General features: G+C 40.0%; 1 protein-coding gene and 1 long non-coding RNA gene across 9 annotated transcripts in view; one reads left to right on the top strand and one right to left on the bottom strand.

Moving 5' to 3' along the window:
- Nucleotides 1–25849, top strand: part of Fry (FRY microtubule binding protein) — a 424076-nt gene that overhangs the window by 156594 nt on the left and 241633 nt on the right. For 2 of the 8 annotated variants that reach the window (XM_074043594.1, XM_074043592.1), the window contains exon 1: nt 23565–23697. The exons of the other annotated variants lie outside the window; for them this stretch is intronic. In XM_074043594.1, coding sequence (XP_073899695.1) covers nt 23628–23697 — 70 coding nt within the window. In that variant the 5' untranslated portion in view covers nt 23565–23627. Of the gene's footprint in view, nt 1–23564; nt 23698–25849 lie in introns of those variants that run through there. 8 annotated transcript variants of the gene reach the window in all.
- Nucleotides 1–25849, bottom strand: part of LOC141411481 (uncharacterized) — a 58592-nt gene that overhangs the window by 4259 nt on the left and 28484 nt on the right. The gene's annotated exons all lie outside the window — the stretch shown is intronic.

Here is a 25849-nt window from a genome sequence, read left to right as displayed (position 1 = left end):
ATATACCCAGGAGTGTGCTGACATCTCCACTCAGTCTGGTGTATGGAAACATTTTGAGATAAATTCTTAATTATGTGAAATAAATTCTTTTAAGAGCAGAGGCCGGGGGAAATATGTGTCCTGGCCTTAATGATTTCCTTATTTGTACATATGAATAGCTCTCCCTTGTCGGCCCCTTTCTCTCCCAGAATATTCGAGAATGTGAGTTACACGGTTGAGTTATAAGAACACTTGGAGAACACAGTAAATCAAATCTCCTTGTCTGTGCATCTGTGAGTGTCTCGGCTGCTCTGGGACAGAATGGCCTAGTTGTATAGATTGAGCCTGCTGAGAGACTCCACCTGGTAGGAACTAAAAGGATCAAGTGTCACTTCAGAACTGGACAATGGGCCAAGATGCTCTCCATCCTAGAAGCATTCAGTAATGAGATTTAAAAAAAAAAAAAAAAGCCCATCAGTGAAAATGAATCTCCTTTCTGTTAGTCTCTCCAAAGCAAGACTTTTTCCACTCCAAAAACATTCAGGGTTGAACCTGTGTGCAAACAATTCTTTTAACTGACAATACATCAAAGGACCATTTTATGGGGTAGCATTGTCTTTTTCTTCTCAATAAAATCATCTTTGAATTGTAACTTTGGTTCAACTTGTTAGGTTTTACAGCCTAACTAATGTATTTTTACTTGGTCTTCTTAAAGTGCTATGAATTTCAATATGACTCAATTCCTGCAGAAACTTCCCTGTGCTAACATCATATACTAACCATAAAGTACACCATTATATGCTTCATGCAGAGCACTTACTTAAAGCAAGAAGTTTCCTCTCTCAAACACTTAGAATCTAATTTCTACTTAATGTTATACTGCTGTAAAAACAGAATTCTGGAACTTTCCTAAATTACTCTATGTAGATAAATATATATGTACAGATACAATTTTCGATGTTGGTATTGATATAAAACCAGTCAACTCTCCCTTATCACCTTTCCCCTCTCAATGGTTTAGTCCTTTACACAAACGATATGACCTTGTTCTTGCCCTGTTACTCAGCTTTGTTGTTTCTCTGGATGAGCCATCTGTCCAGCATGGGCCCATCGGCAGTGCAGCCCTGGAAACTAAATGAAACATGTCTGTCTTCTCCAGCAAGTTCATCTTATTTAGTATCAAGGTCCTCCTAGTTGCAAGAAGCTGCATACGGTATTTTCCTATTCAGTTATGTTGCAAGTTCTCGAAGACAGAGATCTATTTTATATTCTTTGAATTCCCATTGTTTAATAAACATGTTTAATGGTATAAATTACTGTATCTTCTTACTCCTTGACTCTTCTCTTGATTGATTTAACATTTTCATTTCTTTTGGGTTAACTATACTAATACCAGGACTTTGTCATTAAATTGATTGCTTTTTTTTTTTCTTTTTGGCAGTACTGGGGTTTGAACTCTGGGCCTCATGCTTGCTCAGTAGGCGCTTTACCATTTGAGTCACTCCACCAACCCATTAAATTGATTTGAAGAGCCCATAGCTGGAGATTGTCAACCTGTTAGATCCAGCTCCCCTTTTACTATATTTTATCATACTTTGTTTACTCTCCTGAGATTAAACTTAAAATGATGTTTAGCTTTTACAGACATATAACTTTTTTGTTTTGTTTTGTTTGGAACAGGGTCTTCTACGTAGCCTAGGCTGACCTCAAACTTCCAATCCTTTTTCCTCAGCCTTCTAAGTGCTGGGTTTACAGGTGTGTACCACCATGCTTAGTTCATAACTTAAAAAATTATATTTAAGTATCAGTCATGGTACTGGAGTTTGAACTCAGGGCTTCACACTTGCTAGGAAGGCTCTGTACCACTTGAGCCACTTCACCAGCCCTTTTCTATGTTGGTTATTTTTGAGATAGGGTCTTACAAACCGTTTGCCCGGGCTGGCCTTGAATCATGATCCTCCTGATCTCTGCCTCCTGATTAGCTAGGATTACAGGCATGAGCCACCAGTGCCTGTGGGACAATTTTTCGTTGTGTAGGAGAGCTCTAAACTATACAGGGCATTGAGCAGTTCTGCCTACTACCATGAAATGTCAAGAGCAACCTCCCCAATCACTATTGAACTATTAGATGTTGAATTGTACAAATCTAGAAAATAGCCAATGATTTGTGCCTAGTTAGAGAAGGGTCTTTGTTGAAATTTTTATTAATATTATTTAATATAGCATGTAAGAAAAGGGATGCTAAAAACGTGTACGAAAAAGGAATGCTAGCAACATTTGTACACTCTGTGTGTTTTTCCTCTTTTAAAAAAACTGTCTTCCGCTGTTACAAAACTATCAAGAACATCTTGGGTCCAGTGCTACAGAGAAAAACAATACAGACTGCATCCCCAAGGATGTTGCTATCCACTTGGAGAGATGGTCTATACACCTAGAACCATTAACGCTAGTAACCAAACGCCATGTGGAATAATGATGTAATTAGAAACGCAGTAAGAGGCTAGGGAAGAGATCGTAAGTCATCAGTGTAGTCAGAAGGCTCATGAGGTAATAGGATTTGACTCCCAGGCTAAATGTGTATAGAATTTGAGTGAACTGGTAAAGAGGACCATATCCTAGGCAGACTGGAGGGGGTAACAAAGGTTTGGAGTTGGCAGTTAATATGGTATATGTGGGAGGGAGGCATCAGGACAGGACAGGGATGATGGTAGATAGAATGAGGAAGAGTTTGCCTATTAGCAAAAAGATGAAAGGAAAGTTAGCTGATTAAAGGACAAACTTGAAGGATTGTTTTGTTTGGGCCAAATTTACTTTAAAAGATTTGGAGGTGTGGCTCAAGTGGTAGAGCACCTTTTTTGCAAGCACAAAGCCCTGAGTTCAAACCCCAGTTCCACCACAGATTAAAAAAAAAAAGATCTGATATCAATTATGTGTTCCATGTTTTTTTTAGAAATATTCTCTTCAAAGGTTTGTTTTTAAATTTACTTATTTATATCAGTAAAAATGAAATTTTCATTGTCAGATTTTGGATTGAATGCTTAGTTAATGTTAAGAAGTATCCATAGGCAAAGATTAAGTAAGGGAAAATGTTACTACTTTATCTTAGTATAATAGCATTGTACTGTTACATTATATGGTTTTTATTGCCATCAATTCAGTTAATGAAGGTTAGAATAGATGAGAGCACGTAAAGGATGGTTGGCACTGAGGGAAGATTGGTTTGGGATAAAAAGTCACTTATTCTGCCACCTTCGTTAGTAACTTGACTGACAAACTTCACTCTCTCAGTCTTTAAAGTGGGCACGATTCCTCATTTGTAGACACACACACACAGGTCTATGGATTAAGTGCATTAATAGATGTGGAATAGCCCATAGGTAACCCACAGGCATTCATTATGTATCTATTTTGCATTTCTCTTCATCTCTGGACAAGCAACTGCAGCTGGGGCTGTATTGTACATTGAGGCTCTGGTTCTCAAGATGTGTTCATTATTCATTATTCTGCCTACTGGTTTTCCAAATTGTATAGGAATCATTTTTAAGGGATATTTGAAGGGAAACATTATCTTTGCACAGTCCTTTCTAGAGCTGCCTGTTTAACAATGAAGAAAAACTGAAAACAGACCCATTGCTCATAGAAACTCCCCTTTATTTTCAGCATATCCTTCAATGCCTTCCTGCTAACCCACTGAGCTCTGGGAGTTGAATGGAAATTCTAACTATTAGGACTGACTACTACTTACTGGGGTTGTAAACATGTTTGATTTATTGCCATGTATTTTTTAGCCAACTTTTAAAATCTGTTTGCCAACCAATATTGATAGTGTCTCTGGTTCCACTGAGAGTGATGACATTCTAAGTATTTTGGAGGTACAGCTAGAATAGGAACAAAGATACTGTATGCAAACCTAGACATTATGTTAGGTTCCAGCAGTTGCTGTCTTGGATCTATATGTAGTATTCCTCTTAGCACATGGCAGAATTTTCGCAAGTTGAAAGTGAATTTTATGGGAGCAAGCAAATGTTAAACATCTGTCAAAATGAATATGGAACAAAAATCGTATTTATGGAAAATGTGCTTTTTAATTACCTAAACATTGTCCTGCTTGGAATTTCTGAGCTACATGAAAAGGCTCAAGTCTTGACATTGACACTGGAACTCACATTCTTCCATGGACTAGAAGTAGGAGGGCATCCTGTCTCCCTTATTCTTTTGCATTCAAGGACAGGCCCATTTTTTTAATCTCTGTAAGGTCATCTGGTGGCTTTTTAAAAACTGAATTGCTGTGAAAAAGTATACAAGTTCATCTGTTGGCAAGGAGTCTGGGCCAAAAAAGCCTTTGGAACAACAGCAGCAAAATTCATGAGATTCCTGCAAGTTTCACTCTGTTATTTGAATGCTGGCTTCTTTTAAGATCTATGGACAGCCATGGGCACAGCTAGAACTGGGCACAGTCAGAATTCACCATCTGCCACTCCTCTTAGGAGTATAGGAAAATTATGATAATTTTTAATATTATTAATTATTCATCATTAGATATAAGACTCCACAGTCTTCTGGTCTTGGCGCTCATGCTCTAAATTAAATGGATATAAGAAACCAAACTGCAGCCAGAGGAGATATGTATCTCCTATAAAAAGGAATGAAAAGTTGGTTTTTAAGAAAACAGTTTACACCAAACATTACTTAAAATTTATTTTCTTTCTGAGACAAGAGGCAACAATGAGTGGACAGTACATTCAGGGAGAAATAGAATATGGCACTGAAACCTTGACTAGAATCCTTAGATGAGAGCAAATGCTTTAATACGGAGCTTTGCTATGAAGAATAGCTATGCCATCCATCATGACAACTAAAATCAGATTAATAAAATTTCAACTTTGCAAAGATACTTGAAATGGCCTAGCCATGTGCCCTCTGCAGGAGATTTCTTGGTGACATTCACATAGTGCAGGTGCAGCTTCTGCTTACATACCTCCACCACCAAAAACTCATCACCCCTAGGAAGTTGACCCACTGGGCATAGCCACTGAGCACCTACTGTGCACTTCATCTTCTGGGCCTTGCTTCTAGCCAGACAGTAAACAAGAAATAAGGAAATTATGATACATAAGGCTTCATTCCATCTTCAGGTGTCTCTTTTTGTCAGAAAAGGATGACAAAATCATAGGTGTTTAAAGAAGGTTTTTGTTGCCCTCTCAAGTTGCTTACTTTCAAGCTATACACACCTAGTTGGCTAGGCATTTACTTTGTGTATTCGTTTGCTAAGGATGGTGTAACAAAATGCCACAGATTGGGACAGACATTTATTTCCTCTTAGTTCTGGAGGCTGGTAGTCCAAGATCAAGGTGCTGGCAGAGATGGTTTCTTCTTAGCTTATAGGTAGCCACTTTCTCCCCGTGTACTCACATGGTTGTCTCTTTGGATGTGTCTGCGTCCTAACTTCTTATAAAGACTCCAAGGATGTTGGATTAGAGCTTATCCTAATGACTTCATTTTAACTCAATCATTTCCTTAAAGGCCCTGTCTCTTAATATAGCCACAGTCTGACTATTGGAGATTAGGACTTCAACATATGAATTTGAGGGGACACAGTTCAGCCCTCTTTAGCTGGTACACACAGAAGCAAGAGGACAACTCTTGGGAAGAATCAAGCAGGACAGTTCCTATCTCATGTTCTAGACATCTCCTTTACCTTCTGTAGCCCCAGCCTTGTTGACATTGAGCCTACAGTCAGTGAGAAGCCCCAAGTCTCTAAGCTGCTTGTTTTTAGTAATGTCTTCCCTACCCTTTGCATAGGTCATTCATTCATTCACCTCTCCTTTCACTGAATGTCTGCCAAGCACCTGCCTCAGCCAGGCAGAGACATTAGGGATATGGTGAGGAACAGAGTGGCCCTTGTCCCTGTCTCTTTTGGAGCTTAAAATATAACCAGTAAAGTCTGTCAATAAACAAGTAAACAAACAAATATAAAATTATATATATTGAGAAGTGAATAAACATATATGTAATACAAGTAGCATCCTACTTTGATTGTGTGTGTATGTGTGTGTGTGTGTGTGTGTGTGTGTGTGTGTCAGGGGGAGTTAGCCAAAGTATAGCATTTGACATTTATCCTGAAATAAACTATTGATGCTCTATATTTGGTCTAGTATCCCTCTCTGCCCCAACCATTTATAAGAGGGATCCTGAGGGTCATTCACTATATTTAGTGTCCCCTTGCCTTAGTTTGATTCCCCAGTGTGATAAGTACAACACCTCTGGCTTCATCCAAATCATTAATAAAATCATTTAGCAGGTCAGAATGGTACTATTGTTGTAGACTAGTAATAATAGCCATTAGCTACACATAGCTAGAGCTATTAGCCATCATTTACAAAGTAGAACTCTAATTAGAAATATTAACAAGATTAAAGCTGCTCACTGCTAAGCTTCCTATATCATTAGCTGAGTCTTAAATGTTCCTCTGGCTGTTTCACATTTATCACAAAAGGCCTTTCAAGATGCCTGCCTGATGCTTTTCAAAAGGTCAAATCCATTTAAAGTGTTTCACTCATCAGGTCAGGAAATGAATGAAAGTTGTTTTCAATCTATCCAGAAAGGACAGCATTTGCAAAACCAAATGCCCATGTTTTATAGGGCACAGAAGCAAGGTCTACCAGCACCCTTTAAATGGACTTAACCTGCCATGTATGTCCACTGCATAAACCTGAGGAGGCATGGATCCAGGGTCTGAATTTGCCCAGACCAGCTCCAGGGCACCTTCTCTTTCTCCTACCTTGGGCATTTGTTGGCTTTAACCACTAGTTCTGTACTCACAAACAGCCCCACATTTGTTTTTTGCCATTAGTCTGTGTTTGGATAAAGACACCCCAGATCTCTCAGCTGCCAGTTCACTAATGACTTTCTAGTTAGGGGGAGAAGGTGTTTCATCAAATTAAGAAACCTGGGATTGAGCAGTTCATCCAGCAGTCACTTCAGCGTTACCACTATGGGATTACCCACGCAGATGCTGTATCAGGAGAGAAACAGAGAAAAGGACATGCGTTTGCAGTCAGCCAAACCTGACTTTTCTTTCGGCATGGACTATAGCCTATTGCAGTGCATGCACAGAGAGGTACTGTGTAAGCGTTTGTTTCTGTAGCTTTCACTTGGCAGTGGTTTACCTCTATTTGGCACATAACATTACACAGTAGAGTAAGTAAATCATCACGCTACAAAATTCACTCAGTCGTCACTCACTGTTCCTAAGTGCCTATTGCATGCCAGGCATTGTTTCTGAGTACTAGAATTATATCAGGGAAAGCAGACAGCACCCCTGTCCACAGATCTTCTATTCTAGTGAGGGTAGGAGACAGATTTTGAACATGTAATTATGGGTTATTCAGAGAGTGAAATGAGCTTTGAATAAAATAAAGCAAGGGAAGGAAGTTATAATGACAGGGTACTGACATCTTGCCTTATGGTCTGATTAATGGTCAGGGAAGATCTTGTTGATAGACAGAGACCTGAAGAAAGAGAAGGAAAAAATCCTGCAGATATCTGGGGATACAGAGTTGAGGAAGAAGAAGGAACAAGTGCAAAGGCCCTGGTCTCTGCTTACTGAGGAAATAGAAAGGAGGCCACTGTACCTGGTGGAGAGCCAGTGCTCATTACTCATCACTGCTGTTTCAGGAAGTCTACAAAGGAATCTGATTATTCTTTGTTCACAAGTCAGTGGAGAGAAAGACAAATAACTAATAATTACATGTAAACTTTCACTTCATCTGGGGAAGCCAGTAAGAGCACCCCAGAAGAATCATGAGCATTTGTACAATGTATAGTGCAAGTCATGATGCTTTGGGGGACTTGCACTGAACAACCTGGCAGCCTTATGGAAGACCAAGACACCAATAAGAAGACTATTAGACTGAACCAGATAAAGAATGCCAAGTACCTTAATCAGACAAAAATGGTGGGAATGAGATAAGAAGACAGTCACAAGAAATACAAGAAATAGGGCTGGTGGAGTGGCTGAAGTGGTACAGCACCTGCCTAGCAAGCATGAGACCCTGAGTTCAAACCCCAGTACTGCCAAAAAAAAAAATTAAAAAGATTAAAAAAAAAAAAACTATTTAAGAGGCAAGTTTGGATAGATGGGAGGAGAAAGAGTGGGACTCTTGGATTTCTAACCTGAGTGACTTTAGTAAGTAGTAGTATCATTCAGGCCATAAAAGAGAAGGAGAAAATAGGAGCTAAGGCAGGGAAGTGGGAAGCTCAGTTGAAATTCAGATATGTTGAATTTCAGGTATCTGAGGATTATCCAGACCAAGATGGACAATAAGATATGAAGAGGTAACATATGGATAAGGGCTTTTGTGAAGAGGTGTGAGATAGAAAAATAATTTGGAAAACACCAGGCAGTAGTTGAAGCCAGGGGCTTTGATAAGATATTCTAGGAAATATGTGTATATGAGAAGGAAAGGGGACTGAGTGCATGGCTCAAGTGGTAGTATAAGCATAAGGCCCTGAGTTCAAACTCCAGTATCACCAAACAAAAAGAAGAAGCAGGAGGAGGAGGTAAGGGACTGATGTTGAACTCTGTGTTATTCCTGCCATTATAGAGAGGACAGAGAAGGAGCTGATGAAGGAACAAAAGTCACATAGGGAGGAGAACAGAGGAGAATAATGTGTCAGGAGCCAAGTGAAAGTATCAAAAAAAAAAAAAAAAGACTCAACTAACAACATCAAATGCTGCAAAAGGGCAAATGAGATGAGGACTAGAAGTTCCATGATGGTCACACCACACTTATTCCCAAGGAGCCAGAATGGCAGAATTTGAGGAACAGAAGCTGGGATTAGGAGAAGATAGAGAAGGAGATAGAAACTTGACTGTGAGGAGAAAGAAAGTTAAATAACTAACCATGGTATGAGAGGGCTGTGATACTGTTTTATAAGGGGCCACTGAATCCCCAAAGCTGATTCTTCCTGCCTGACTGACCAGGAGGGCCCTGACCCCCTCCACCAGCATTCCAGTCAACAGGCTCTTGGCAGTGTTGTTTTAAAGAATAAAGATCAATTTTTTTTTTTAATTAAGGATTGGGTTGGTGGTGTTGCTCGTGTTAAGGCCCTGGGTTCAATCCCCAATACCACAAAAAAAGTTAAGGATTTATTGTTATTATTTTAGTTGATATATACTAATGGTATACATTTATGGGATTCAGTGTGATATTTTAATACATGTATACCATATGTAATGATCAGATCAGAGTGATTGCTACATTCATCGCCTCAAATATTTATCAATTCTTTGTGTTAGGGAAAGAATTCATTCACAAATCCTCATCTTGAGGATCTCATCCTACATCACTAGGATTTGATGCAGTGACTGTTAAGATTCCCAGGTCACCTGGATTTTAACCCCATCCTCAGAGCTTTGCTTCTCCTCCCACCCCATCCAGGTTGACAAGTGCCCTGTCAGGGACGGAGCCCCCTCACCCTCTGACATGGTTGGAGATTATGCCAGGAAAATGAGAAATCAAACACTGAGAAAATCAGCACCATTTTTCTCCAGCTGACTTTCCTTGCCTTTCCATTCCCTTTGTTGCCAGTTTACACTCCATCATACTGCTGTTAGCCAAAATGAAACTAATAGATATCTGAAAGACCAAAAAATATGAACAGCTTTTGCATGGAGTAGTGGTCTGAAGCAGCCAGGTAGTCACTGACTTGCTGTGACTCTGCCATGGGTAAGAACATTTGCTCATTAATTCAGTTCACCACATAGCTGTTGATTCAGAAATGACTTCCTGAGTGCCACCATGTACTGTTATGTCCCGGGACACAAGGAGTAAAAAGATGAGCAAAATAAACATGGAATCTACCCAGTGAAATTGGCCAGACAGGGCTAACTTAGAAAACCAGGAAAGCTCAATGGCATCGGAACAATAGGAAGTTTCCACTTGAGTGTTCATGTGCAGCTGTGATGCCATCTAAGGTAAGGACAGAGCCATGCCCACTGGCTGAGTGGAGGCTTTGGGCAGCCTTAGCAGGAGTGGGACCAGTAGGTCAGCCAGGAGTACACTGAAGCAGGTAGAGGAGAGGGATTGAAAGAAGCCAGTAAAGGCAAGTGAGGAACGATGAAGTAGAAATTGGATAGGAGGAAGGTTTTGTTTTATCATTTGATTTGGGGGAGCAGTGATACTGGGGTTTGAGCTTAGGGCTCCGTTCTTGCTAGGCAAGCACTCTACCACTTAAGCCACACCTCCAGCTCTCATTTCCTTTTAAGATGAGAGGTATTGAATATGTTTCCATAAAGATAGGAATGATCTCGTAGAAAGAGAAAGGTCAAGATGCAAAAGATAAGTGGGAGTGAGCTTCCTGGGAAGAAGGTGGTTTTGGTGGCAGAAAACTGGCAGTTGCTATCTGGTGCCATGTGGGAGGCAGGGTTAATTCCTGAGAACTGATGGGTAGGGGAAGCAGAAAAGCTGCAGAGAGAAGGGTAAACTTGACTGTTATAGAGAGAGGGGCACTTGCTGGCCCAGGAAGTTCTGGTGGGGAACCTGCTTCTGTCTTTGCTTATGGGGTTTTCTTTTCTACCACCTGCCCCTTGGACCTGTCATAATTGTTAAAAGTACAGTAGTCCTTTTTTTTAATCTGCAGTTTTGTGTTTGTAGTTTTCAGTTACCCATAGTCAACTATGGTCCAAATATATTACATAGAAAATTTCATAAACAAGTAATTCATGAATTTTAAATTGCATACTGTTTCAGTGTGATGAAATCACATGCCATCCTGTTCTGTCCCACCTAAGACATGAAACATTCCTTTGTCCAGTGTAGCCAGGCTGTATATGCTACCTGCCCATTAGTGACTTAGTATTAGGTAGACTATCATAGTATTGAAGTACTTATGTCCAAGTAATATATAGGATTCAGTACTATTATGGTTTAAGGAGAACCCTTGAACATATCCTTCAAAGATATGGGAAACTACTACATATAAACATAGTGTTTTGATTTTATTTCCTGTTTTTTTCCAATGCCAGATTGTAATTTTATAAGATTTCCTACAAATTCTGAATATTCTGACATGGGAGTAATACTTTCTCCCATGTATTGGGAGTTGCTTTGGCAATTCTGCTACCTATTTTATTTCAAGTTAATTCTATGGTCCTTTCTTCCCTTCTTCCATGTATATTAATTTTTGAGCTGCTTATACCTTTTGGCTTTATCATTTGAAAATTGCCTGATTTTTTGTCTTTCTCTTCAGATTTGTTTTTGTAAGGTCCTGTTCAGTCTGCCATCCATCCCATTTTTATAGATCACATTATAAAGTTAGAATCTTTCATGTAAATCCACTTGCAAAAATATCCAAACTCCCTCTCTCTCTCTCTCTCTTCCCCCCTCCCCTCTCTTCTTCCTCCCTCCCCTCTTCTATCTGCCTCCCTCCCTGTCACCTTCAGGCAGCATTTTTGGCAATACTAGAATGTCTGGTAGATCTTTCTTTTCTTTCTCTCTCCCCACTCTTGTTGTACACTTGCTGTTCACCTGGTCTTAGCTGTATATTGTGTTGAGTTTCAATGCTTGTACTGTCTCTTCTTCCCATAATCATTCTAGATCCCTGACACTTTGCTCCAAGCACCCACAATTTTTTCTTTCTGCAAACAACAGTCTGTAGCAGGAGGAGTACTCTTTGAGGTATGAGTCATCTTGATTGAGGTTCACCAAGTCCTTGCAAGTATCTTTAGAAATCCAAAAGGATGTGAGATGCAGCAGCTCATACCTGTAACCCTAGCTACTCAGGAGACAGAGACAGGGAGGATCATGGTTCGAGTAAAAAGTTAGCAAGAACCCTATCTCAACCAACCAGCCAGGCATGGTGGTGTGCACCTTTTATCCCAGCTTTATGGGAGGTGTAGGTGGGAGGATTGAGGTCCAAAGCCAGTCTGGGAAAAAAAATGCAAGACTCTACCTGAAAAAAATAACTAAAGCAAAAAAAAAATTTTTTAAAGGCTGGGGTATGGCTCAAGTGGTATCATAAGAAATTGGGAAGTATGAGAAAAGGAACAAATACTTTGTGAGCATTTACCTGTATTAGGTACATTTCTTAGGCTGTCTTTTAATGATCTTTATAATAGTCCTATGATGGAGGAATGGTTTTCCCTCTTTGTCAACAGATAAACCAACCCCAGAAAGATTCAGTGACTTTTGAGAAATATTTAAGAGCTGGAACTGGAAATCATCCTTCTTTCCTGACAAACTTCAAAGTGGCTAATGATTGTCATTGTGTGATATTTAGACAGTCATGAAATAGACATCCAACTTGAGATGTAGGCATTGTCTTGACTCCAGATAATAAACTAGCTCTGTGAAGTAGAAGTGACTGTCCTGTGGACAGGCATCCTTAGTCCTGGAAGCCCAACACAAGATGCTTTCACCACTAGGTGGAGATGGAACAGCACCTCAAGTGGGACTTTGCAAAAGGCAAGGTGAACCTACATTGTGGGGGGTGGGGGCTTCCAACACAGAGTGTTCACATTAAAACATAATAATTTAGTGAGGTCATCAAGACATAGCTAGCCATTTTAAAGTGACATGTTATCGGCATGGTATGCCGTCACAATCCTGAACAACCACCACCTCTCTCTGGTCCCAGTGCATTTCCATCACTCCAGAGTCAAACCCCCTAACCATTAAGCAGATTCACGTTCCCCTTCCCTGTATCCCCTGGCAACAGACAGTCTGTATTCTGACTCTATAGATTTGCTTAATCTGGACATTTCTTGTAAGTGGGATTCTAAAATCTTTGACCTTTTTGTGTCTGACTTTTAAAATTTAGTATGTTGTAAACTGTAACTCACAATGAGAAATACATTTTGCATTACATTTCATCCCAGCATTCTCTTGTGTATACACATTTATGTAATGTAAGTTTCATGAAATAGTATTCACCTTTACTCTGTGTGATACACTCTAACGTAATTCCTTCCTAGCCTATTTCATTGGGAAAATATCCTGGTTTTAACTCACCAAATTAATTCTATAACTGAAAGCAAAATGAAATTTTAAAAATTGGATTAGCTATTAAGACCAGAGCACTAGTCTAACTATATATAATAATTTCACAAAGTTTCTTTCCATTTTGATCGTCAATAAATCCAGGAGATCCTTGATCAGCTGGAAATGGTATCAGTACAAGTATGGAGCTTAGTTAACTTATGAGGATGACATTTTCACATTATTCTCAAACATGGACAATGGAGCTCACGTTCAAATGTGAGCAATATGCATGTGCTTGATTATTGTAAGGAATGTAATTTGCTGATGTTCTGTAATCAAGCACCAATTTGGGAAGAAAGTATTGTATCTATGCTTTCTGTGAGGACATCCACTAATATGTTTTGTTATTTGTTGAATGACTCAAGTCTTTAAATATCACTTGAATATTTAAAATAAGATGCTGAAGAGCAAGTGAAGGCCACAGAACAAGTGAGTGAGAGAAAGAAAGAAAGCAATAGAATTGAGAGAGTTGGGAACTGGGAATGTGGCTCAGTGGTAGAGCATTTGCCTAGCATCTGCAAGACCCTGGGTTCATTCCCCAGCACCACAAACAAAATGAAACAACAACAACAACAAAGAAAGTTGGAAGGAAAGTGTGGAGAGCTTCTTAAAGGTATAGCAGTTATTCATGCCTGTTGTTGGGTTTGGGGTTTGTTTGTTTTTTTAATCTTTTTTTTTTCATTATATTTGTACTGGGAGTACATTGTGACATGTATCAAGGTTCTTGCAATATATTAGAGTTGAATTCACCCCCTCTATCATTCTGCTTTATCATGACTATTTTTTGAGCATCACTTGAAAATGTGAGCTTTCTGGAAGTAGGGCCAAATATACTTAATCCTATGTATATATATTTTTTAATGTAAACATGTTATCCTGAGAAGGAGCCCATGGGCTTTGCCAGACTGGCAAAAGTGTTCATAGCACAAAAATAGTTAAGAACCTTCTAGAGATGTTCTGTACAATAAGGAATCCACTGGCCACTGATAGCTGTTGTGCCTTAGAATGTGGCTAATCCAAATTTGCATATGCTATAAAGTATACAGTGGATTTTCAAATATTTAAGGGGAAAGTAATATTCTAATATTTATTACATATTAAATCAGTAATATTTTGGCACACTGGGTTAAACAAAGTATGTTATTGAAATTTCTTCACTTGCTCCTTTTACTTTTATTTATTTTCTTTTTGGTGGTACTAGAGTTTGAATTCAGTACCTTCCACTTGGTAGGCCTAAGCCATGCCCCAGTCCTTTTTTGCTTTATTTTTCAGGTAGAGTCTTAGGTTTTTTCCCTGGCTGGCCTGGACTTCAGTCCTCCTATTTATTCCTCCCAAGTAGCTGGGACGACAGACACATGCCTTCTCCACTCCTGGTTTGTTTGTTGAGATCATGTCTCACTAAATTTTGGCCCAGGCTGGCCTTGAACCATAATCCTCCTGATATCTCCTCCCAAGTAGGGATTCACCTGGTTATTTTTAGTTATTTAGCTACTTAAAAATGTGAAGTTACATGTGTGGCTCATGTTACATTTCTGTTGGACCTCATTGACCTAGAGTCAGATCTAAGTACTGATCTTGACTGTATCCCTTGAGCAGCAATCATCAATATTATTGTTATCACTCTGTTGTGTGACCTCTACAAGTTTCAGTTTCCTCATTTGTTAGATAGAAAGCCAATGGAGAGAGTATTGTGTACTTATAATTTCCAGGCTCAGCTTTTTGACTAATACACTTCTCATTATTAGAAAGGCTCACCATATTTTCTTTCTCCCAAAAGTGCAACAGAAGGCCATGTCTGTGACCTTTGTCCTTATTCTTTCGCTATCCATTATTTTAAGGAATTCAGTATATATTATGTATGTGGAGAGTGATATACAAAGGCAAGGATGTAAGAATTCATAGACAAAGTTAATTTCTAAAAATAATCTCAAAGGATAAGAAAAAGGGAAAATTGCCTTGGGGAGCAAAGAAGGTGGAACATGAGGCTTCTGAGGCAGGGTGGAGTAATTCTCCCACTACAGTTTCCACCCATCCTGTATTTATCCAGAGCCCAGAGTGGCCTGGAGAAGACCCAGGCAAACCACCAGCACATTCCTGGAGTTGGTGACTGGCCACTTACAGAGCGTGACACCCCTGGCATGTCCCTAAATGAAAACACTAAAAGCCCAGCAAGCTGCTGCCATGACCAGGAAGATGTGTTTCTTTAGGGTGAAGAACTGAAGAGAGGTCACCTGCCCTTCTCATCTGTCTAGTTATTGTACTGAGCATCCAATAGTAATCCCCTGGGAATACAGAGCCCTTCCTTGCACATAATCTCCTTCGAAATCAAGAAACAATTCCATGTAAAGGGTAGATGAGATATTATCTCATACATTTTAGAAATAAGAAAGGAATAGGTCAAAGATGTAGGTGGGTCCCTGTGGCCAGCACCTAGTAGAGCAGGGGCCAACCTGACGATAAGTGTGGTTTTCTCTGTGGCTAACACTAAGGGGCAGAATCTTGACCCTCCATCTCACCTCCTTACCCTGGGCCTCTCAGAGTGACCTCATGCAGCCTGCCCATCTGCAAAGCTCATTACTCTCACCGCCCCTGTGACTCCTACGCTGAGCCTGGCAGTTGGAACTGATCTCCCCACCACCTCTGAGCAGCAGCCCCACCCTCCTACACAAAGCCCTTCCTGTCTGCTCAAATAGGGTGGTGACTTCCCACCCTTTCTAAAAACACGCCTTGTAGGACTTTCTCTGTCCTGCAAAATATACTTGCCCCTTCTCAGTTACATTTTCTAATGCGTCTGAACCCTGCCTGTGGTGGAGACGGTGCCCCACTGTCAGCAAGCACATGCCAGAGGGAACCAGGGGATCACATCTGGCAGCTCCATGAGCAGGTGGCCATTTGGAAGACTCTGAAGGTGAACCTGTTCCCCTCAGGGAGGGAAACACTGTTTTAAAGTGTTGTTTCCAAATGAAGTGATGCTGTCCTTAATTTTAGTGATGAGAACCTAGCTTTTAGCCATTGGCTGGCCATGGTTTATAGGACTCGCTCAGTGTACGGTATCTAGCAGTTTTCTTCCAAGCTGAACAAAGCACTTTGCTTTTGTCTCATAAATTTCATAGTACATGACTTGGTCATTTTCATATTGATTTACCTCTTTCTAATACCGTTATTTTGTGGTCCCAGGTCAGCTTCTCCTGACAGTCAGACAGGCTGTGTGTATGTGTGTGTGCACACCCTTGATATTTTATTTATCAAAACACAGTGAGAAGGTGAATTTGTTGCCCCCAAAGTAAATAACATGTGCCAAAAGTTTACATAATTTATTACCCAGAGTTCTGCTTTTCACATGGCATGGTTCCTCCCAAAAGTATGGGAAAACAAAAGATTAGCCTGCCCTAAGAGACAATTTAATGATGAAAGAAGCAGTCTTCATTTATAGAGAAATAGGTGGTCTAAAATCCTAATATCAGGTCAAAATAAGAACCAGAATTAAGAGTTTCCTAATTCATTGTCCCTTAACCTGTATTGGTAGGTAACTGTAAACATGCATTCATTGGTAGAGGAAAAACCTTTATTATATGTAACATTTAAGTAGTGAATAGATTATATATATATATATATATATATATATATATATATAATCAAATCTCTAATTTCCCCCAATATCATTGATTTTAAAGTTACATATTTTAATAACTGTACATTCTATGGTACCTTTGAAAAGAGTTGATCTCTTCCCTGTAACTTAAACTCTAAAATTTATTTTTCTTCATGAAATCAGGAACTCTGATACAATAAAAATAGGAATATTTGCTGTAACCCTAAAAGGGGTTTAAGTTTGATCACTGAATCCTAGAAATAGCATCATTCAATAATTTTAATGCAGCTATGAGAGCTCCTTTTTTGTGTTGTATTACCATTCATGTAGGGAAGAACTAACATTTTCTAATTCTCCTTTATATGTGCTTGGGAAAGAGTAAAGATGATTGATATAATCAAATTGTGTCTTGTCCTTTTAAGCATTAGCTGTCTGTTTTTTTTTGCAAATACTAATATAAAAGCAAATGCTGTTTTTTTTCTTCTTTAGAAAAGACTTAATCTTTATAATGGAGTATTGGTAGTTAGCTACTATTGTCACTGGTTATATTAGACCCGTTTGCATCTGAATATAAATAATTTCTTGGGTTGTTGTTGATATTTGAAAATATGCTTGTAAAGTGATTCATAGTGTGGTGTGCTTCCATGATAAGAGTGTTGGAGGAGTCCCTCCCATGTTTGCATACATGTCTATAAATACTGTGTTAAATGGTAAATATGCCATGCCTTGATTCTACAGAATTTGAGGTCAAAAATTTTTTTTTTCTTTTTGGCAACCCTCGGGGTTGAACTCAGCACCTTATACTTACAAGGAAGCTGCTCTACCACTTGAGCCACACTACTAGCTTTTTTTGCTCTGGTTATTTTTGATATGGGGTCTTGCTTTATGCTGAACTGGCCTAGATCACCATCTTCCTATTTATGCTTCCTGCCCTAGCTAGGATGACACGTGTGCACCACTTCACCCAGCTATTGGTTGAGATGGGGTTCTGACCTTTTTGCTTTGGCTGGCCTTGAACTGATCCTTGTAATCTCTGCCACCAAAGAAGCTAGGATTACAGGCATGAGCCACCACACCTGGCTTTGAGGGCAAATCTTTGTATGTGCAAAATATATATGAACCATAGCCTATACTGGTTTGGGCACTGGGTTGATAATATCCAAATAGGTAGGCCCTACTTTTGAGAAGTTGATGAGAAGACTAAATTAGGTAAAATTTGAAATCATACTAAAGTAACCAGAACCTCTACTCAGGTAGAGGTTTACTCTGGGCCCCAAAAGTTATATGTGCACGTGATTAGGTTTTCTTTACTTTTACAAACCTCCATCCATGTTTGCGAGTCCACCTTACGTTGGTAGCCAGCTGGGTGGTTGTCAGTGGGGAATAGCTCTCTCTTCCTCTTTTCCTAACCTGACTATGGACTTAAGGAGACATTTTGTGTAGCATATTCTGAGTTTATTGCTTGCTGTAGAAATGCTGCTAAACAGTGGTCACCTGCTTGGGCACTCATTTAATCTTTGTAACAGACGTTAGTTTACACTAAGTGCTAATAACCACTAGTTTACCGTCAAGGAAGTTGTACACAATTCACTCCTGTGTGATAGAGCAGGAACTCAATTCTGGTTAAGTCACTGCCCTTCTAATGAATAGCTTTTGAATATTTGTTCTTGAAGTCCCTATTCAGTTGTCTGGAGCAGAATCCAGAGAGGCCCAATTTTCACTTTGCAGGTTGGAGGACTGGGATAATGGATGCCACAGCTCTAGGTCATTCTACTGATGTCCCAGTGCCAGTTTTAGAGATGTATCCAGCAAGGATAGCCCTTTGAGTCAGCTTTGTCCTCTGAGATATAGCCTAGCCCAAGGCCTCAACATTAAGCACTCAACAAGCAACAGTTCTTGCCTTGGGTGACAGCAGGCAAGTGGAGGGCCTTCCATGCACAGAGCAGTAAGTGGGATAGCATCCAGCCTTCCCCCCACTCTTTGCTGCCTCTTCTCAAGGTCTTTTCTTGCCATCTCCTGTGTAACTGCTTCAAGGGCTTTCCCTTGCACTAGAACAACAACATCCAGGTCCTTTGTCTTGGTCCTCAGCTCCTTATAAAACTCCTTTGCAAAGGAACTGAGGAGGGAAGTAAAAAAACTAGTTCTGCTGCTATTTTTTTCTAATGAAAACTATTTTGGGAAACATGAGTTTTCTTGTTTATGTCTGAATCTGTGCAACAACAAGCTCTGCTTTAATGAAATTCTGTTGCATTCAAAAAATTTAAATGTACTTCAATTCATTGAAAAAATTATTTGCTGTAGATAGTAATGAAGTAAATGGTTTCAAAACTCAGAGAACCTATTTTTGTGAAGATCTGTCTGTGGATGGGATATTCAAAGAGAACTGATTATTGCATTTTATGCTTGCCTCATGAACAATGTGCAGCCTCAATTCATATTTTTTCTCTAATATTTTTTAGAATGGGATAGATCAGCCAGAATTGTGCATCTAACATAGGTCAAGAGAAATCTGTTGTTTATTTCAACACCTTGTTCTTAAGCTTATCGCTACAAGGCTTCTTATTCATTCTACTGCTTAAAGGAAAACGAAATCTTTTCTCTATACTTGTCATAATTGATCTCAGCTGCTTGCATTTTAACTCAACCTAGGAGGCACTTAATTTGATTTGGAACAGTTCTTATGATGCAAAGTATAATCGTGGGAATATAATATACTTAATACTTTTTTGGAATTTGAAACTGCTGATCAAAAATTGATAGTGATTTTTTTTCTTGCTTTAAGTGATTTTCCTTTGTTGCTTGTGAAACATTTCTCTTCTGCCTAATACATTCTGTGCATGAGTAGTGTGTGTGTCACTCTGTGACAGTGATTACATGTGGGCACCCATGTGCACCTGTCTACAGGGAAAGGAGGTGGACTCCAACCCTAATCCAATCTATTCAGTGAGACGCTGGAAAATCATTAGGTAATGGCTTTTGAGGCTGGCAGGCATCCAGACTACCTAGCTGTGTTTTCACTTTCTTTTTTTTTTTAACACTATACATTTTAGTCTCAAAAAATTGTTCAAAATGTTAAAAAAGCATAAATGAAATATGAGTTAAAACACAAATCGTTGCATGTCTGTTGCATATCTTTTCCTGATAGACAGCAGATAAGCCTAGACAAGCATGGCCAGCTTACTCCCTCACTCATTCAATATATGTTTATTGCATGAGGACCTATTGTGTGCTGGGAGCAGTGAGGAATACAAAACTGGGTAGACAGCCATCTGGAGGGAGAGAGAGAACAGATGGGTATAATAGGAATCACAGCAGGAGGAGGGCAAATGCCACCAATTGTGAGATGCAATTCATGCACCCTCTCCCACCTTCATCCCATGCTGCCACTCTGTAAGCTGGGACATAGGGGACTTGTTGGTCACTTCCTTCTTGAAACACTGCTCTTCTGGCTCCTGCTGCACTACCCAGCCTATCCACTGTCTCATACAGTATCTTGATCACAAAATAGGCAGCCTGCCCTCTGGATTGAGTCCTGAACTAACAAGGTCACATCATGGTGGATAGAGCCCATTCTCATCCTTCACAACTTGGAGAGTGGAGCTCAGGCTGGATTTCTGTCCACAGTCACCCCACCTCCATCCAGATTAGGCATCTCTATAGAGATGGAAATCTGTACAAAGAATCAGATTACTGTGAAATATAATGGTATTCTTCTTCAGGTTCCTTCAGGGGACTATGGCCCCCAGGGAACAGTTCCTTACCCAGGCAACAGCCTGGCAGGAGGGAAGTGTGTAGGCTGGTAGAGCAGGCTAGACTTGAGTCTCTCTGCTGGTGATAAGGTGGATCCTGGTGGGTCTTGACCCATGAGTGGTCTCTCTTAGAAGAGATCTTCCTGAACTTTCTCTGAAGAAGTTGATTCTCATCTTGCTTGTGATTATAAAAAAATACTAATACCACTACACTAGTGATGACAGTGGTGACAGGATAAGCGACTCTAAACTGCCTTTACTTAAATTTTACCAGCCATATACCTTTTGACCTTATTTAATGGTTTTTTAAGTGTCAATTTTCTCACTTATAAAATGGTCTTATAATAGTACTTTCCTCATAGATTTGAATCAAGGATTAAGTATGATTTTATGTTTATTTTGGTACAGTACTTAATAATGTGTATTATTTTGTTCAATAAATGTTACTAATCATTATCACTTGTCTAGCTACTTTTCTACTTTTTTTCCATTCTCTGATACCATGTCCTGGGCCTTCCACTTTCTCTTAGCACCCAACATATATGCCAACTTTCTTGTTTAAAGATGCACTGTATGTTCTTCCAAGCATTTTAAGGAAGGATCTCGTTTTCCAGGTATGAAAGCTAAGATCACTTTCAGTCCTCTTAAGTGATAACTGGGGTCAGGAAGCAAGCCAGAGACACATTCCAATTTTATTGTTGTATTTTAAAATACCTTTGTCCTGGTACCACTTCTGACCGTATTTTTTTATAAGTCCCCCAAAGAGAGAGAGGAGACAAAAGGATAAATGTTTTACCCCAGTCTGTAGCAGGTGTTATTCCATTTGATTTGCAGGCCTTTCAGCAAAATAGAAGGCCTTTTCTGTTCTTTTACAATATATGCTCTCTCTAAAGGTACTCAAATGAGGAAAGCAAGCCTACACTGGACATGATTCAGGGTCTAACAGACAGAACCCATCTCCTAGTTGCTGAGTCACTCTTTACAGGGAAAACTAGATGCCATAAAAAACATTCTTTTCCAAATAGCATTTAAATTTTTATGATAGTTTCCTTTGAAATATGTATGTGTGGCATTCTCAGCAAGTTAGTATGTTTTCAGAACTATTAAAAGCTTTTTAAAAAGCCACGTGGGGTTTCTTTTAAGAGAATTTCCCTGTGTTTGAGTAATGATACCAAATAGCTTACTTGCTTATTGCAGTTGATTTTAAATGTCACTAATCTGCCATCCCCAAATAGTTATTATTGGTGTTCAAAAATAGGGTACCTTCTAAGTCACATAAATGGTTTTTAAAAAGAATTTAACTGAAAAAAGTAAGTTCTATTCTGGAGTCACTAGGAGTTCACAATAATAAAAACAATGAATGCAATAATAATTAAATTTAATAATAAGTAATAAAATGTGATGATGTGTTTATTATGTGCATGAATACTTTTCATACATAGTGTTGTTTACTCTTTGCAACAACTGTAGGAAGTGGGTACAGTGATTATCCCCAATTAACAGATGAGGAAAGTAAGCCTATTATGAAGGTTAATAGCACTCCTTAGGTCTCAAAAGCAGGAAGGGCTGGGGCCTTGCCTTGAGAACCTTCCCAAGCACCCTGCATGCTACTTCTTCCTTCATTGCCACAGTGAGAGAGACTATCAGATCAGGTACGCATGGGTATTCAATTTGTTTTTAGCTGTTAGCATTGTTCTGAAGTAAGCATTGGGTCCTGTTTTGCTTAGAATCCTTACATTAAAAGCCCAGATGATGAAAGACAATTAGCTCATCAACTTTAGTATGCCTATGAATTAAAAAGCCAATCTGATGAGAGATTCCATCAGAACAAAATGCTGTGAGTTGAGGTGGGAGTCTGAGTGGTTGAGTGGGGAAGAATTTGAAAAGCTCCTGAGACTGATAAATTGGGACATCTCCAGACACAGTGATAAAAGCTGTTTAGTGCTGAATTTTTAAAAAATTGTCTTAAAAATAAGAGTAGATTATAATCTTTCCCTTTCATTTCTTAAGTAGGCCTGTCTGTGTGTTGGTTTGGGGAGTTGCCCAAAATTTGTTATGTTAAATAACTATCATATAGTTTATTAATTCTTTTGGAAAATGTTAATCATAGATGTACTATGGATGAGAGAGGCTCCCAGGCTTATGAGAAGGTCAAATCTCACCTGCTCAAACACAGCCTGTTATTATTTAAATACAATACTCTTATCTAACACCCCTGTCCAGCTAAATGATAAGGTGAAACAAAGCTCACAAATCAGGACACTCGATATAAAAAATTCACCAAGAGGCCATTGTACAGGAAGGAATCCAATGCTTTTGCTTCTTATCTTTTTAATACAAATAAAATAAGCTTTATGGGGCTTCAGGATTCTTAGAAAGGAGATGGGTGAGAAACATCCGTGGTGGAATCCATGGCATTCTGTAAACAAGCAGGGTGCACATGTTGGTGCTTAGGGCCCCTCAAAAACCCAGCATTTCTGGGAGGGAGAAACAGGGAATGCAGATGCCACTGTGCCCCTGAAAGAAAGGGAGGAACAACCAAGTCTTCTTGTTGTCAAGCTTCCCCCAGTGCAGCCAGGCTGAGTATGGGGTTTTGTACCACGCGGCTGCAAGCAGATGCAATGGTGCAGCTTTGCTTACTGCAGCGTGCTGCAGTCATGTAGATTTCGGGGGCAGGCACCAGGGGAGGCGGCAGTCAGAGCCGACCAGGGCTGCTCCCTGGGAGCCACGGAAGCTGCGAAAGGCCTCCTCCTGCAGCCCAGGTGCAGGCCAAGCGGTGGCTCAGGTGGAGACCCGGCAGGGGGCGGAGCTCCAGTTTGTCCCTCAACCCTGCAGGGTGGGCAGGGAGGGAGGCTGGCCAGAGCCCTCCCTCCCGCAGCCAGCGGATCCCGGTTCAGGTGGGGACTTCCTGGGCGCCGTACCTGGCCTGGCTGGAGCAGCAGTGCATGTGGGCGGCTGGCAGGCAGCAGGCGTTTCTGGTTATGGCAGCCCAGAAATGAAAGCGGCGGCGGCCGGCTTTGAGGGCTGCAGGGCGATCTGCACCCAGCAAATAAGAAGCGAGTCCTGGCCCCGGAGGAGGAGCGCCTGAGCATCCCTCTCCCGCTCCGCGGCGTCCTTTAAATGAGGACTCCCCGCCGGAGCCAGCCTCCCTCTCGGCTCCTGACCCTCGCTTACATCACTAACCTGTGACAGCCACATCTCCACGCCCGGTACCTGCTCCTCCAGCAGCTCCCCGTCCTACCAGCCTCTTTGTATGCCGCAGACATGGCCAGCCAGCAGGACTCGGGCTTCTTTGAGATCAGTATCAAATATTTACTGAAATCCTGGAGTAATAGTGAGTAATAGAAAATAAGCTTTTTGTTTGTTTGTTTGCTGGATGTTGCGTAAGGTTTGGAAAATCAGATGTCAACTGGACACATATGTTTGTGAGCCGAGGAAGATTTTTTTTTTGGCTTCCATCTGCTGTGAAAAATCAAAATGTCAGAGGCTGAGCTAGCTTTGCTTAAGTGCAAAGACTGCAGTGGAATTACAGTAGATTTTGTTTGCTTAAAATGTTCAAGTGATAGGGCCCTTCAGACTGGCGAACGCAGGATCGGGCCAGTCCAGGCTACATTTCCTGCCTTGATGTTTATTTAATTTGTTCAGACTTTTTCTAAATATTTTGTGAAGTGCAGTTTAATCAAAGGGGTGTGACAGGGTTTCATAGTAGTTAGTAATTGTTTTATTAGGGTATTGTCTGAAGAGAGAAAAGTACTTAATAGTCCAAAACCTAAGACTCATCTTTTCTTTTTTAATTCATAGAAGCATCTCATATTTATTTGATCTCTCCCTCATCCATGTGGGTGATATTCAGAATGCTATTTAATATTTGCATTTTTAAAAAAAACCTGATGTTTGCTCCAGACCAAATATCATGCTTTTCTGAAATGTAAACAAGTGAGATTCTGACCCTGACCATTCATGAAACTATCAGAATATTATGGGCTTTTTAAGTTCCATTTCTGACCTACATAAAGATTTTAGCAGTACACTGTTTCAAAAAGACAACCTCTAAGCTAGTCCCCATCCTGGACCAAATTAAAATGAGGCCTTCAAGTGATCACTAATGCCTGGTATTTTTCTGAATAGTTTAAAAACAAAGTCCTCTCTATTTCACCAACAGCCTTTGTACTTGCTTTAGATAAAAGACAAGCAGGTGTTGCAGATTTTTAATTGCTTTAAAAAAAAATTTTCAAGAAAATGTTGATATTGTATTAGGTGTATCCGAATTAACCTATCTGTGCTCAGAGAGGTGGCAATTAATTATCCCCACAAATGACCTGTGGCCAATATTGTTCTTATGTAAACAAAACCTGGGCTGGAGACCTGAGCTGTAAATGCTTTCTTTGAGAAAAGAACCAAAGTACCTTCAGCCTGAAGGTATTCAGGGATCTGCATCTCTAAATGATATCCATAGAAACCATTTTTTCCAGGTCATTTGGCACCACTGTATGCACTATGGGGCTTGTCTGGAGCTGTTTTCCTACAAGTGGGAAGCCATTTGGGAGCAATAGTGTTGCCCAAACAGCATTCCTTTATTTGTTCAATCCATGCATCATCTAACTTGGATTCATGATGTGTAAGGATGAGTCTTCCTTTGTCTACCCTTTGATTAATGAAAAGAATTTGACATACTGGATTCCTTGTAGAGCAGTCTTATTACTGAAAAACACTCACTTGTGACTTTGATATTAATCTGTGGTTTTTAATCACCATTTGATTATTCCAAGGCCAGACTGTTTTCTTCCATCAGTTTTTGTCATTGCCTCATTAGAAAATTATACTGTGGCAATGCTGAGCCTGGTGATGTTTCTTATAAAATCACTACCCTTGTCTATTTTCAAATGACTCTAGATAAAATACAGATTCTCATCAACCTTCCTAAGCTCCTTTTATTCTCCCTACATATACATATCAGGAACAGTTTAAAATGACTGTTCATTTCTCCTTTGGAAGCATCTATGACACAATTTCAAATTCTTTCAGTTCATTCAGCAAAAAATTTATTGAACACCTAGTGTATGCCTTACTGTGGGGCTGCTAGAGGTGGTTAGACTAAGACACAGCCTAGCCCTCTCTCTTCATTTATTTCAGAAGAGTGGAATTGGTGAGTCTTCAGTGTTCTTTTAGGGGTCAGAATGTTTTCAAGTCCTTTCTTGAAAGAGGAAGAGGAAATATACTATATGCCTATCTTCTGTAAGCTTGTTACAACACTTATATTGCAACCTAACATAGTTCTCATTGCTAAGTTTTGCGTATTTTCAGTAGCAAAGGAAGAAAGAAATTTGTGTGGAAGACCATAGGAAACAGAAGCCTCAGGGCTCAACCTACTCAGTTTAACCTTGGCTGGGCAGGCCGCTAATTGAGCCTGCCTGCATATCCCAGGTTAGAGAGGTGAGGATGCCACCCACACACCTGCATGGAGGACCAGCCTCCTAATTATATGG

Source organism: Castor canadensis, chromosome 10 (assembly GCF_047511655.1).
Source record: "Castor canadensis chromosome 10, mCasCan1.hap1v2, whole genome shotgun sequence".
Classification (NCBI taxonomy): Eukaryota; Metazoa; Chordata; class Mammalia; order Rodentia; family Castoridae; genus Castor; species Castor canadensis.
This window is presented reverse-complemented; position numbering and strand designations above follow the sequence as displayed.